The 16,441-nt window shown below is 42.4% G+C and overlaps 1 protein-coding gene across 4 annotated transcripts in view; it reads left to right on the top strand.

The window, feature by feature from the left end:
- Nucleotides 1–16,441, top strand: part of LOC119972491 (nucleolar protein 4-like) — a 526,260-nt gene that overhangs the window by 417,473 nt on the left and 92,346 nt on the right. For all 4 annotated transcript variants that reach the window (XM_038809264.1, XM_038809265.1, XM_038809266.1 and 1 more), the window contains one exon: nucleotides 3,769–3,948. In XM_038809264.1, the coding sequence (XP_038665192.1) occupies nucleotides 3,769–3,948 (180 nt within the window). The remainder of the gene's footprint in view (nucleotides 1–3,768; nucleotides 3,949–16,441) is intronic.

Below are 16,441 nucleotides of genomic sequence, written 5' to 3'. Positions count from 1 at the left end.
AATCATCCCCACCAGCTTCTGCAGCATGTCTGCCACATATGCCTTGGCATCCGCTCCCTCAGCCCCCTCCGGGAGCCCAATGATTCTCAGGTTCTGCTGGCGAGACCTATTTTCCAGGTCCTCCAGCTTTTCCATCAGCCTTGCTTGCTGCTCCTTCAGCTTACTCATTTCCACATCCGCTACCGTTTGGAAATCTGCCTGCTCCTCCACTGTCTTCTCCAGTGCCTGGACCTTCTTGTCCTGAGCATCCAGCCTCTGGTCAAGTCGCTCCACCGCTTTCTGGAGCAGTTCCAAATTGTCCCGCTTCAGTGCTGCGAAGCTCTCCTTCATGACCTGCAGCATATTGTCCAGCGCTTCCTGGACCGTCCTTTCCGCGGTCCATTCATCGGCCATCTTTCCTCCCACCTGAACTTCCACGCCACCTTTGTTCAGCCCCTTCTTCACCTGTTTTCGCTCCATCTGCTCCTTAAGTCCATACGACTCTGTATGGATTCAGGGCTAGTGTGCTATTGCTTTTCACTCGAGCGCTCAAAAGTTCCAAAAAGTCGGGGAAAAAGGTCTTAAAGTCAGACCGGAACGAGAGCCACCAAATGTGCAACTTACTCCCTCATAGCCGCCACCGGAAGTCAAGTGGGGTTGTTTTCTGATGACTACACAATATTCAGCACCATTCGTAACTCCTCAGATACTGAAACAGTCCATCTCCAAATGCAACCAAGACCTGGACAATATCCAGGCTTGTGTTGGCAAGTGATATTCACACCACACAAGTGCTAGGCGTAAGCCATCTCCACAAGAGAATATCTAACCACCTCCCCTTGACATTCAATGACATTACCCTCCATGATTAACATCCTAGGGTTTACCATTCAGCAGAAACTGAAATTGACCAGCCATATAAATACTGTGGTTACAAAAGCGGATCAGAGGCTAAGAATTCTGGGCCAACTAACTCATCTCCTTACTCCCCAAAACCTGTTCACCATCTACAAGGTACAAGTCAGCAATGTGATGAAATACCACTTGCCTGGATGAGCATAACAACAGCACTCAATAAGCTTGTCACTATCCAGGACAAAGCAGCACACTTGACACCCCATCTACCATCTGAAACATTTACTCCCTCCAAGACCAATGCCCAATGGCAGCTGTATCTACAAGGTGCAAAGCAAAAACGTGCCAATGCTATTTCAACAGCGTCTTCTAAACCTGCAACCTCTCCCACTTAGAAGGACATGGGCAACAGATGCATGGGAGCACCACCAACTACAAGTTCACCTCCAAGCCACACACGATCCTGACTTGAAACAGTATCACTGTTCCTTCACTGTCACTGGATCAAAATCATGGAACTCCCTCCCTAACAGCACTGAGGGTGTACCTACACCACATGGACTACAGTTGTTTAAGAAGATGGCTCACCAGTACCTTCTCGAGGGCAATTAGGAATGGGTAATTAACGATGGCCTAGCCAGTGCTGCCAACATCTCATGAATAAATGAATATAAAAATGGCAATAACACGGCTGGGCGAAATAAATTGGAGTCAAAGGTTTTCAATAAGAACAGTAGTGGAACAATGGGCTGTAATGAGAGAGTTCAGGCACAGTCACGGTAAATTCCCTCAAAAGGCAAAGTTAGGGCAAACAAATCCAGAGTTCCCTAGTTGACAACAAATTTGAATAAAGAAGATATGTTCGAATAGAAGATGTCAGGTAGAAAATCTAACTGTGAATCAGGTTGAATGTAGAAGGTTCAGAGGCAAGGTGAAAAAACAAATAAGAGAAGTAAGGAAAGAATATAAAAAGAGATTTGCAGCTGATATTAAAGGGAATCCCAAAGTCGTCTTTAGGCATATAAATAGTAAAACAAGGAGTAGGGTCAATTAGGGATCAAAAGGGGGACTTCTGCCTTGAGGCAGAAGGAATAGCTAATGTACTAAATTAATACTCTGCCTTTACCAAGAAGAAAGATGACACCCAGGCCATGGGGAGGAGGTAATTCAGACAACAAGAGTTCAAAATAGATGAGGAGGTACTGGATAATCTATCTGTACTTAAAGTTGATAGGTACCAGGGCAGGATGAGTGGAAATTGCAGAGACACTGGCCATACTTTTTCAGTCTTTTGACGTGGGTGCTTCCAGAGGACTGGAGAATTGCTAACCGTACCCCCTTATTCAATAAAGTATGCAAAGATGAGGCCAGAAACGTCATGGCCATTCGGTTTAAATTTGGTGATGGGGAAACTTCTGGAAACAATACTTTGTGACAAAATATATAGTCACATGGACAAATGCAAGTTAATTAAGGAAAGACAGCATAGGCGTTTTGAGGGAAAATCTAACTTGTTTGAGTTTTTTGAAGAGTAACTGAGATTGTTGATAATAGTGATGTTGATGTGGTGTACATTGATTTCCAAAAGGCATTCAATACAGTGCCACACAACAGACCTGTGTTGAAAGTTATAGCTCATGGAATTAACAACATGGATACAAAATTGGCTGTGAGGCACAAAATGGAGAGTCGTGGTTAATTAATGGTTTTCAACTGGAGATGGTTTTGAGATGGAGCTCCCCAGGGGTCAGTGTTCGGATCCTTGTTTGTACTGATTTCTACTATTATATCTACTATACTGATATCAGGACCTTGGTGCACAGGCACAATTTAAAATATGCGAATGATACAAAACATTTGAATTGTAAGGAGGATAGTATAAAACTTCAAAAGGACGTAGACATGTTGGTGGAATGGGCAGAAAGTTGACAGATGGATGTTCAATGCAGAGAAATATGAAGTGATACATTTTGGTAGAAAGAATATGGATAGATAATATAAAATAAAGGATGCAACTTTAAAAGGGATGCAGAAGCAGAAGGACCTGGGTGCATATGTGCATAGGTCATTTCAGGTGGCAGTACAGGTTGAAAGAGTGGTTAACAAAGCATGTAGTACACTCGGCTTTATAAATAGCAGCATAGAGTACAAGTGCAAAGAAGTTATAGATACTAGTTTTCCCTCAGCTGGAGTGTTGCATCTAGTTCTGGGTGCCGCACTTTAGGAAAGATATGAAGGCATTGTGGAGAGCGTGCAGAAAATATTCACGAGAATGATTCTAGGTATGAGTATCTTCATTTATGAGTTGGGACTGTACCCCCTCGAGAAAAGGAAGCTGAGAAGAGATTTGACAGAGGTATTTAAGATCATGAGGCGTCTGGACACAGGGAGAAACTATACCTGCCTGTAAAAGGATTAAGAGTGTGAAGGCGCAGATTTAAAGAAATTGACAAAGGAAGAAAAAGTAATATGTGAAAAAAACATTTCTCTCAGTGAGTGGTTGCATTCAAAAGAAAATTAGACTGTGATCTAAAAGGGAAGAATGTGCCGGGTTATGGGCAGAAGGCGGGAGAATGGTGCTAAGTGAATTGCTTATTCGGATAGCCAGTGCAGATATGATGGCCTCCTTCTGCTCTGTAACATTTCTGTGATTCTGTGATACCCCTGCTGTTCTAATGTTAGTGTAAAGTGCAACTTTTTGTATGAAATAAATTAAAAGTTACTTTATTTCTTTTTTTTTTTACATTTTTGAAGTTAAAGCTGATTTATTTAGTGGGTTTAAAGATGAGTTGCATCTTGATTCGGATATTCAGAAATCGACAGGACACTCATTTTATCTAGGCTAACTAAATTATTTGAAGCTTTGTTTTTATTAATAAAGTTTAATACAATAGGCTAATTATGTTTCATGTCTGTTTCTTTTCTCCAATTCAGTCACCTGCACACAGCTATTCCAGCTATGAGTCTCTTCGAAATGAAAGTGTAGGAGGTGGCCCTGAAGATCTGACTGTGAGTAGAGCTATTGAAGATGATGATGACCAGGATGACCATGATGATGTTGAGAAGATAATTGACTCAGATGGAGCAGAATCTGAGCGCCTTAAAGCTTTTAATGTAAGTTACAACTAGGTTTTCATTCTGTATACTCCAGAAACCTCTTCACAACAGGAAACAGGATTTTATTTGCAAGTGATAGACCATTTGTAATACCCAAGTAATTTTCTGCACTTGTAGTTGAGCCATGCAATTGCACCATGGAAATATATTCTTCTTTTGTATGCCTATCCAGTTTTATTTTAAAACCAAGTTTCTGCCTCATTAGATATTCTAATAACCTTGTGAAAATATTTCTTCAAACTCTTTCATTTTACTCATAGTGATAATCCTCAGTACGTGCTTCCTTAGTACTGATCAATAGAAGCAATTTTTCACTATTTACCATCTCAAGGTGATTTCATAAATGTGCAAACTTCTGTTAGACTCCTGATTAACCCTCAAACCTTTCTTCGTAACTATAACAGTTAAGCCCTGATATAATTTTAACCAATCTTCATTGCATGCTTTCCATTCTGTGATCCTTCTAATAAAGGGATAAAAAGAATTTCACATAATAATACTAACTCTGGACCAAAAAATGCTACATACAAATAGTTTTACTGCTTTTGCATCCAGTGACACAAATATATAACCCAGAACTTTATTTTCCACCTTTAGTGCCGTATCTGTTGGTAACCCCATCTTTAAATATCCTGATATTACTACACAAGACAACAAATGTATACGATATAAATTAATAACATAGAGCATCCACATTTAGCTTGCAGACTCTGGCCAAGTGAAGGTTTCACTGCATTATTGTGTGGTGAACTGTGTTTGCATCTGTCTTTAATGATTGTAAAACACATGAGCATATGTCAAAATGTGGTCCAACAGGGCAAAAGGCATTTTCCCTCGATTATTTTGCTTTTCAATTGATACTGGGGAATGAAGTGGGCCAAGTGCACCAAGTGGGAGTTCACTTGGGCAAGAATGATCATTGTATCATAAGTTTTAGATTAGTAATGGAGAAGAACAAAGAAGTAGTTCTTCTAAATTAGAAGAGGGCTAATTTGAATGGAATGAGAGAGAATCAAAGGAAGGTTAAAATGGAATCAAGATTTGATGTGAAAAACTGTAACAAAGCAGTGGATGAAGAGATGTTTCAGATAGGTACATTCCAACAAGATGAAAATTCAGGAGAATCAGTCAAGACTCCATGGTTGACGCGGGAAATGAAGAATATGTTGAAATTCGCATGAAGCACGTTGGATAACATTTTCAAGCAAGAACCAAGCCATATGCATTAAGTTGAGAGCAGAATAGAAGAGGGAAATATATCTGTCAAAGAGAGAATATTAATAGAATGGGCACTAACGGAAAAAGTAACCCAACCCAAAAATCATCATCTCGCATCGCATGTAAATAGTAAGCAGTTAGCAAAAGGTGGGGTTGAGATCTCTTTATTGATGAGAGTTTCCCGAGTCTGGAGGAGCTGGAGGAGGAAGCCCTGAGGAGAGTTAATGAATCCTCGTCGTGCAACAGGCTCAGCGTGATACAGTTTAAGGTGGTCCAAAGGGCACACATGACTGTGGCCCAGATGAGCAGGTTCTTTGAGAAGGTGGAGGATAGGTGTGGGCACTGTGCGGGAGACCCTGCAAGCCATGTCCATATGTTTTGGGCGTGTCCGAGGCTGAGAGGTTTCTGGCAGGGGTTTGCTGACATCATATCAGAGGTCTTAAAAATGAGGGTGGTGCCGAGTCCAGAGGTGGCGATATTTAGTATGTCGGAAGACACGGGAGCCCAGGGGGTGAGGGAGGCCGATGTCTTGGCCTTTGTCTCCCTGGAGATGGATCTTACTTGGTGGAGGGACTCGGAAAATCCGAAGTCGGGGGTATGGATTAGCGACATGGTGGGGTTTCTGAGACTTGAGAAAATTAAATTCACCTTGAGGGGTTCGTTGCAGGAGTTTGCTCGGAGGTGGCAGCTGTTCATCGACTTCTTTGAAACAAATTAAGCTGTCAGCAGGGTTGGGGGGTGAGGGGGGGAGAAAAGGGAGGCATGGGAGAAATGAGTAAGGACAGGAGAACCAACGGTGGGGTGGCTGGGGAAGGTGGCACTGTTTGTGTAAGCAATGTTGGGTGGGGTCTGTGCTCGGGGTGGGAGGGGGGTTGTTAGTTATACTGTTGTGTTTATGTTTTTGTTGACATTTGATGTTGAGAATTGTTAAAATTATAAATGCCTCAATAAAATATTTTATTAAAAAATGGTGGTGCTGAGTCTATTAGGGACAAAAACAATCATAAACTTAGCAATAGCATTGTAGGTGATATAGCCATGATAGAAAGGTGGAGCAAACATGATGAGCCAAATGGCCTAATGCTGCTCCTATACCTTATGAACTTATGAACGTATACGGGTCAAGATTGGGATACTTAATGAATACTTTGTGTCCGTGTTTACTAAGGAAGATGATGCTGACAAAATTGAGATGGTACAAGTAATGGATGAGTGGAAATTGATAGACTTTCTTCACGCTGCTTGTGTCACTTGCAATCTCGCTCGAGTGGCTGGGCAGCCATACCTGAAATACCTGACCCATTATGTATTTCAAAGAGGCTTTATGTGTGGCTGTCTGTGGCAGCTATTGTTTCAATATCCAATACTTTGTCTTTTTAATGTCTCTTTCTTAGACAGTTATGAGTTTTGATGGGTGTCTGGATCATAGGAAATGTTTCTCTCTTCACACTCCCATGAAGTTTATTTTTTTGTTTCTCTCTTTCACTTTGAAACGTGGCCTTCCATATTTAAGCAGCTTGTTCTGTCTCAGTTTCAATTGCACAAATTCTAGTCAGTCAAAATTAAAAAATCTTGACAACCACTATATTAAAATTATATTTCGGCTGATAGAATAGATTTATTTGTCTACTTCGGACAGAAGATAGCAAATGCAATGCAAAAGTCAGAAGGATAGAGATAGTAGAAATAATTTAATGGCTGCGAAGTATGTGTGAACAACAAGAAAACTCAGCTTAAAACAAGAAAACAAATGCTGCGTTCTATTTACTTTCCTGTATGCCTCAGAAACCTGGAAAATAAATAGAGCTATGCGAATTAAAAGAAGCCTTTGAAATGTGGATGCGAAGATTATGCAAAAAAAAACCCTATACAGACCATTAGGTGAATTGGACATTCTGAATTCTCCCTCTGTGTACCCGAACAGGCGCCGGAATGTGGCGACTCGGGGCTTTTCACAGTAACTTCATTGCAGTGTTAATGTAAGCCTACTTGTGACAATAAAGATAATTATTATAAGACAATTGAAAAAGTGCTTAAAATCACAAAAGCAAAAAAGAAAATGTCAATATTTCAGCCATTTGACCAGAGCTGAAAAGCTACAGCAATCTCTTCAAATGGGAAAGTGGAGAGCAGCAAGAAGGGTCAGGCTAGATGTAATTGAATGATGAAGGAAAAAGTGGTCACAGACGAGCTACAGTGGATGTGTGCAGAAGGTGCAAAACAGACAAGTATGACATGCCATGACAGCAGACCTCCTGGTTGCAGTCGCTACATGCAGACAAGACAATAGAGATGGTAATTTCACAAACATGCTGAGGTCAAGAACTTCATTTTATGCCCATAATTTTCTATTCATTGATTTCAGAGAATGGAACATTTCTGAGTAGAGCATCATAATTTTCTGATATGTACTTGTAATGGGAAAATACCCACCCACTACTAGCATGTGCTTGAGAAATGACTCCCAATCTGTTTAATTGAGAAACTGTTTTTGTTTTTCACATATAATGGGTAAAATTTCCTGAGGTCTTGTACCTTGCATGTAGTAGGTGGCATGTCAGGAAATTATGGTTGCGCTATCCCCAATATCCATTTTTTTATTTCAATGGATGGCCAATTCCAACCATTGCACCATATTTTGCAGTAAAAGTCTGCTGAATGCAAGGATATGCTCATAGTAGGGTCTTGTGCCACAGCACCTCCTTCCACTCTCTGAACTCTCCAACCCACTCCTTACAACTTCCTTTCTCCCACTCCACTGACTCTTTCTCTACTCCCATACTGCTACCTCTCCTTTCTCTCCCACCCTCCACCTTCCCATCTCCCCCACTCTCTTGTTATGGGCCAGGATTTACAGAAAATTTATGGACCTTCAAGCGGCTATTGGATAGGTACTTGGATTAGGGTAGAATAAGGGAGTGTAGGTTAACTTCTTAAGGGCAGCACGGTAGCATTGTGGATAGCACAATTGCTTCACAGCTCCAGGGTCCCAAGTTCGATTTCGACTTGGGTAACTGTCTGTGTGGAGTCTGCACATCCTCCCCGTGACTGCGTGGGTTTCCTCCGGGTACTCCGGTTTCCTCCCACAGTCCAAAGATGTGCAGGTTGGGTGGATTGGCCATGACAAATTGTCCAAAATTCTATGATTAACCTAGGACAAAGGTTCGGCGCAACATCGTGGGCCGAAGGGCCTGTTCTGTGCTGTATTTCTCTATCTATCTGCCATTTCTGCTCCTAAAAAATCTTTTTTAACCCTCTGCTCTTCCACATGAGTTCTCGCTACATCAGGAATTGAATTTTTAAACTCCTCCAAAAGTATAATTTCTCTGAGAGCTTCATACGTTTGGTCTATTTTCAAAGCCCTTATCCGCCGATCAAAATTTCTCTGTTTGAGCCTTTCAAACTCCGTGTATGTTTCACCAAATTCTTTCCTTAAATTTCTAAACTTCTGCCTGTAAGCTTCAGGCACTATTTCATATGCACCTAAGGTGGATTTTTTCACCTCCTCATACGTCCCAGATACTCCTCCGGTAGTGATGCAAACACTTCACCAGCCCTACCTACCGGCTTTGTTTGAATCAGTAATACCCACATGTCCTGTGGCCATTTCATTTGTTTAGCTACCTTTTCAAATGAAATGAAAAAGGCTTCCACCTCCTTCTCGTCAAACCTTGGCAATGCTTGGAAGTATTTAAATAGATTCCCACCAAGCCTTCGACTATGACGCTCTTTATCACTATCCTCACCACTATCCTCCAACTGTACGTTTCCCTTTATGTCTGCCAATTTTAACTGACTCTTAAGTTTCATAGCCATTTTCTGAAATTCAAACTCTCTGCCTTTATCTTTTTCCCTGATCTGTATCTCCCTTTCTCTTTCTTTTTGTTCTGCTAGGGCTATTCTTTATTTTCTCCTTTCTTCTCTCTCCTTTTCTTTTTCCTCTCTATCTCTTTCTCTTTCTTTTTCCACTCTCTCTCTTTCTTTTTCCTCTCTTTTGTATTCAAGCTGCTTTAATCCTTTCTCATGTTCCATTTGTTTAATTTGTCACTGAATTTTTGAAATTTCCAATGAGTCAAATTGTATCTCAGGCAACTTTAAATGATTAGCCACTGCCATAATTACTTCATCTTTTCACATTTTGTCAGGTAATGTTAACTGCAATGTTTTGCCACATCTAACAGTCTGCTTTTTGTCTCTGTCCGTAAGGTACCTCGCGTGACCGTCTCCATCCCCAAATACTTCAAAGCCTCTGAAAGAGCCATTGTCCACAACACACTCCCCACTTAAACTGGAATACCTCACCTGAAAAGCAACCACAATATGCTCATCCCTCCCTGTCTTTAAGTTCACCAATCCAATCCAATAGATAGACTTTTATCCCCTCGAACCCCCGATTTGTTATGGGAGAGGGTTTAAAGAACCCCAAAGTGTATCATGGAGTTCACCTGACCCACAACTTTTAATAGATTGTGGTATGGGGAGCACACGGCCCACTCTACAGGTGTGGTACAGCAGAAATGGGAAAGTATTTTTTAAAGCTAAACAATGTTTATTCTATGAACTCAAGTTAACCTTTTTACAACATACAGTGAACATCTTAGCAACCATTAATTCAAATACAACCCCCAAAGACAACAACACTAAGTAATTCTTACTTTCTTTTTAACATCCATAAGACTTAAAAACACCTTTTTACAGAAAGACATCAGGCTCAACTTCACTACTGAGAACAGTTACCACGTTGAAATCAGCAAATGGACACTCATAAGCTTGCAGAGATTCACACACATCCTGCTGTGATTGCAGCTTCTCCAAACTAAAATGAAACCAAACCCACCCTGCAGCAAAAAGCCTAAAGCAAAAGTAAAAAGCTGACAGACAGCCAGCTCCACCCACTCTCTGACATCACTGCAGTAATAAACACCCATTTCTTAAAGGTACTCTCACTACGGATATTTATGTACACATCCATTTATAAACACCCATTTCTTAAAGGTACTCTCACATGACACACTTCATTCATTCTTCCATCTCTCCCACCTCTGCCTCTGCTTACCTCATTTCTTTTTTTCTCTCTCTCTATGCCTCTACCAGTCATTCCTGCTATTCTGATCCCTTGTCTCTTGCCTTCTCCCTCCATCCTCCTCTACCCTTTCCATTCCCATCTCCCTTTTTCCATCACACCACATGTCCTGCTATTTTGCCCTCGGGAAAAATGTGATGCATAACTTACCCAGCTTGGAGAATAGGGGGCATAACAATTTGGTTGTGGGATTGTTGAATACACAAAATAATGTGGCCAGTGAAGAAAGCCAGGCATGCAGGGACCCTTGTTCAGAGGTTGAGAAAATACTCAAAAGCAATGTGCTTAATGGGGCAAATGAAGGTTAAAAACATTGGATTGGGTGGGAAAGAGGAAAAAGTATTTTGATCTAAAGCACCTAACTCAATAGGCAAGGAAAGGAGGCATGATAACAGCCACAGGAGTGGAATTTTTTATTGAGCAAATGAATGACCAAACCTGGAACAATCTTACAGTCTTACCTGCCATGCTTATACAGACAACAATAACTTAAATTTATACATTACCTCTAATATGAAAAACATTCCAAGAAGCTTCACAGTGTGATAATTCTCTCAATCTAAGTTGTTTTAGCATGAAAGGAGTGGATCTGATGGGAGCTTTGATCTTAAACAAGGGCAATTAAGAGGGCTTGAAGACAGAGATGGTTAAAATGAAATGGGATGTTGGTTAAAGGGTGGGTCAGTAGAGATGTAGTGGCAGACATTTAAGAAAATATGAATGAAATGAAAATCACTTATTGTCACAAGTAGGCTTCAAATGAAGTTACTGTGAAAAGCCCCGAGTCGCCACGTTCTGGCGCCTGTTTGGGGAGGCCGGAATGGGATAATTCCACCTATCTAAAGTGACCCAGAAACTTTTACATTTCACTACAGATAATAAAAAGTTCTGTCATTTTCCAGTCCCTCAAGCTGTGTTTTCTACTTTGTGCTGCAATATTTACCTAATTCTTTGTCACAACTTTTCAGATCATTTTGTCTTCATCCATTTTGATCTCTGTTTGCAGATCAGATAAGGTGCAGAGTGGGGAGCCATGGGTGGTCTGCAACATCACTCTAGCCCCACAAGCGGGTCAGTGGGACTAAGGGGGAACTCAGGACCTGGGGAGGAGGTGCCCTTGGTGCAGTGCAGGTGCACATGACAAAGAGAGTGGGTATTTAGTCTTCAGACATTGAATAAGGTCATCACTCCTCCTTCCCGCAACATTGTGGGGGCAGAAGAGCTGGAGGGTGAGGCTGTCAATCACTAAGGTGGCCACATGTCCAAGAAAAAGCCGACACTGTCAGATTTTGGTAATAAGGGGCAACCTCTGTGCAGGAAAGGCAGATGCCAGGACATCAGAAGGGCATGGGAGAGTAAATAGGGGCAGGAAGGCAATGCACAGCATTCCCTCAAGACAGGTTCAGCTTCCAAAGATGGGTTCTGTCAGATAACGGGAAGCGGGGATAGGATGGGGAGCCATGGCTGGCCCAGAACATCATGGCTGATCTGATTGTAACCTCAACCCACATTTCTTTTTAAAAAATAAATTTAGAGTACCCAATTAATTTTTTTATAAATAAGGGGCAATTAAGCGTGGCCAATCCACCTACCCTGCAGATCTTTAGGTTGTGGGTGTGAAACCCACTCAGACACACGGAGAATGTGCAAACTCCACATAAACAGTATCCCAGAGCCGGGATCGAACCTGGGACCTTGGCGCCGTGAGACAGCAGTGCTAACCACTGCTCCACCAACCCCACATTCATGCCTTCCCCGATAACTTTACACATCCTTGTTAATCAAGAGTCTATCTAACTGCCTTAAAAATATTCAAGAACATTGATTTCACTGCCTTCTGAGAAAGAGAGTTCAAAAGACTCATGGCCCATTGAGAGCAAAATATTTTTCTCATCTGTCTTAAATGAGTGACCCGTTATTTTTAAAACGAGACCCTCTGGTTATAGATTCTCACACAGGAGAAAACTTCCTCTCCAAATCCACCCTGTCAATACATCTCATGATCTGAAAGGTTTTAGTCAAGTCACCTCCTAGTCTTCTAAACTCCAGTGAATGCAAGCCTAGTCTATCCAACCTTTCCTCATAAGACAACCCACCCACTCCTGGTTGTAATGATATGTAGACTGACATGAAACTAAGGGGATAATCAGAACACCGGCTGTGGCACGACCACTAGAGAACACTACACAGCTCATTATAAAACCAGACACACACTAGACCCTCTCTCTCACTCCTGGCAGGAACTGTAGGATTAGCACCAGGCTGCGTCATCACATGTGACCTAGATCGCAGTTGTACAGTTTGTCATTATCACAGAGTTACTAGAGTTAGATCAGCAGAGTGTCGAACTCATTTATCTAGTTGTTACTGAATAAATCCTTTCAACTTACTTCAAGGACTGGAGTGTCTTTCAACGTCGTCTATGGTCAGTAGCAACTTATGTTAATCAAACAGCATAACATAACATAGTCTAGTAAACCTCTGAACAGTTTCTAATGTTTTTACATATTTTCTTAAATAAGGAGGCCAATAGCGTTAATATTATGTCAGATGTGGTCTCACCAGTGCCTTGTAAAACTGAAGTAAAGCCTCCCTACTTCTGTAATCAATTCCCTGCATAATAAATGATCAGTCTATTAGTTTTCCTAATTACTTGGTGTACCTGTGAAATGAAATGAAAGTGAAATCGCTTATTGTCACAAGTAGGCTTCAATGAAGTTACTGTGAAAAGCCCCTAGTCGCCACATTCCGCGCCTGTTTGGGAAGGCTATTACAGGAATTGAACCGTGCTGCTGGCCTGCCTTGGTCTGCTTTCAAAGCCAGTGATTTAGCCCAGTGTGCTAAACAGCCTCTGCAATAGCCTTTTGTGGTTTGTGCATTATGACATCTGGATTCTGCTAAATCTGAGCTCTGTAATTTCTCACCATTTACATAATGGGCGCGATTCACCCAAATGGGAACAAAGTCCCATAGCAAGCAAGTTCAGCTGCGTGTTTCCCAGCGTTCACAATGCTGCAAAACACATGGCTATTCAACACGACTCGCATTGTATAAGGGGCCTAAACGGGGAACAAGAGATCAAGGCCATACATAGCCTTGTTTTGTAGCGAGGCCCCCAAATCAATCCCTGACCTCCCCCCACCCCAGCCTGAAAGCACTACGAGAGGGTCCCACCCCGAACACCCACGCAGGGCACCCACAACCCGATCCCATGTGCACAAAAAATGCCTGTTTGCACCTTGACAGTGCCACCCTGGCAGTACCCGTGCCAGCTCAGTGCCACATGGGCACCTTGGCAGTGCCAGGCTGGCATCCATGTGGGATTCACTCCCGTGAATTCAGGACCAGAATATCATGCAGGCTTGGCGAATCCGGTGCCCAGCCTGTTAATAGGCGTTAACTGGCGTGGGGCAAGAACCTCCATGCCACCACCAGCGGAGGACCGGAGAATCAGAACGAGTGTCGATCCCGTTTTTGGACTATGCTGAATTCCCAACACATCAGCAACTGATGGTGGGTGGCAAAGAATCCAGTCCCACATCTCTGTAATGATTTATTTCTATTTATGCGGCCATTCATGCGTATTGTTACAAATGCGGCAACTACTGTTTTTGCTCTTATTTGCCCATGCACACTTATATTTGTACAAGCTGATTATCAGTACCTGTATTATTACCCTGCACTATTGCCTTGAACTTTCTCTTTAACGTTTCCAAATCTCTCCTCACATGAACTCTATCCGCAATGAGTTAGTTTGAAACTCCTCTAAAATCCTAGTTATACAATTTGCCAGGAAACCTGTCCCAGCATGGCTCAGGTGAAGGCTCACCTGTTGACATCCTGTCTCGGTGTGTAATGAACAACTTTAGTTTAAGTTACGTACCCTTAAATGTGCACGCACATTATATCACAACACCAGGCAGGCAAGACAGCCTTCAGGCCTCACATTGTTGGTTGCAGAGAACTCCAGATATCCCCCTAACTATACTGTCCACTACGACAACTACATTCCTTTTAATTACTCCCACTTGAATTTATTTTTGCACTATGGTGATATTGTCAGTCTGATCATTCTCCCTGTGGTCCTTGCTCTCATTCACACAGTTAAATGTGGCACAAATGGTTAATATGTAAGATAAGCTTTCATGAAGTTAGGGTACTATATTAGCATGGATGGATATTTGGTTCACAACAGGAATAGGGATAAATAAGGCATTTTACCTTGTAGAATGCCACATGGATTAGTGCTGGGGCCTCAATTATTTACAGCTTGTATTAATGATCTATATGAAGACATCGAGAGTAATGTATATTAATTTGTTGATAATACAAAGTGAGCTGGGAATGTAAGCTGTGAGGATGACATTAAGAGGTTGCAAAGATTTTTTTAAAATGTGTTTGTTAGAGATTTTCATTTTATAAATTACAAAATAGATACATCTGCACAAACAAACCAAATACTATTTCGAAAAACAAACGCAAAAAGTAACATCAACCAACCCCCTTCAACCCCCCTTCACCCCCCCACCCCCCAACCCCCCAACCCCCCTCCCCCCATAACAACCGGTGATAATCAGTTCCTTAAAGTGAACTATAAAGGTTTGCCTCCACGGCCTGAAATAACTATAGCTGAGTAATCTGCTTTCCTCACCCCGGGATGAAGGGACCTTCCCACCACAAAAAATGTCTGCATTGGGGAAAAGAACGCGTATTCTTTACTCCCCACGTGCTTGAACCTCCAAGGGGCTGTCTTCGTCCCCCCCGCCATCAATGCCAACAGCGCCCTTGTCAGCCCCGAAGAGGCAACAACTTTCGTTTGGCACGATCAAGTCTTGGGTCTGATGCACAATTTATATCTGCCCCCAGAATCAGCTGGTATGTGTCCCGGTCTGGTATTGAGACTAAGAGCTTCCTCATCAATGCTACATCATTCCAATTTGGGGCACGTACATTTACCAGTAGCTTGCCTGCCAGTGACGTGTGACCATCACATACCTACCAGCCTGATTCGCCACAATCTTGTCGACCAAAAAACAGACCCGTTTGTTAATTAAAAATGCCACCTTGGGACCTGCCATTGAAGCCTAAATTAAGTACCTTGCTCATCCAACCCTCTGAAGCCTGGTCTGGTCCTTCATCTGTATTTGGGTCTCCTTAAATTCTGCAGGTACGAGAAAACTCTCTACCTTTTCACCGGTCCACCTAAACACTTTTACGTTCCAAGTGAGAAGTCTAATTGGGGGCCTTTCAACCCCATCAACCCAGAATGAACCATTTCCACTGTGAAGGAATATCCAGTTCTTGCACAAAATGCCTAGGTCCAAGGCCCATCTAAGATGGCCACCAACCCCATCCATGAAGCGAGACAAAGAAAAACCCTGGTCACTATCAGATCTCTAACCCCCCCCCAATGAACCTGTGAATTGTCTACTAGAGAACAATACTCCTTCCTCACCAACCCCCGACCACCATCAAACAAACAAGCCAGCCTCATGGAACTCCATCTAAATAGGGGCTGCAAAGATATGTGGATGGGTTAAGTGAATGGACAACACGACGGAGTATTGTGTGGGGAAATGTGAGGTTATTCACTTTGATAATAAGAATAGTGCGGATTGGGACCAGAATGGGACGCAGGGGACAGTAGGGAGAGAAAGAATGTGGTTGGCATGGAAGGGATAGAGAAAGGAGACAGCATGACTGGGTGGGTGGGGGGGGGGGGGTGAATGGCATAGGTCAAGGAGGAAGATGGTGTGGAGGTGGGGGGTGACTAGGGAGGGAGACTGGAATAGCCTAGAATGTGTAGGATGTGGTGTGAGACTGGGATGGTATGGAGAGATGGAATGAGGGATGGACATGGCATAGATAGGGCGGGAATGCGATGCGAATTATATTAGAAGGATGAAAGGAATGGGATTGATATGGCAAGAGGGAGAGAAAAATGGGAAGGGTGAATGACAAAGGATAGGGATTTTTAAAAAAACTTGCAATAAATTTGACTGCAAATGTTTTGGTAGTTTTGTGCATTTCTCTCCATGCCATAATTTAGACCATCTACTCCACCTCCATATAATTGCCTAAGTCCTGCCTGTATTCATCTACTGCTGGAACCCTCATCCATGCCTTTGTTGCCTTAAAGCTGACTATACCAATGCATTCCTGGCCAATCCTCCACGTTCTATCCTCTAT

This window comes from Scyliorhinus canicula, chromosome 10 (assembly GCF_902713615.1).
Source record: "Scyliorhinus canicula chromosome 10, sScyCan1.1, whole genome shotgun sequence".
NCBI classification, from domain to species: domain Eukaryota; kingdom Metazoa; phylum Chordata; class Chondrichthyes; order Carcharhiniformes; family Scyliorhinidae; genus Scyliorhinus; species Scyliorhinus canicula.
This window is presented reverse-complemented; position numbering and strand designations above follow the sequence as displayed.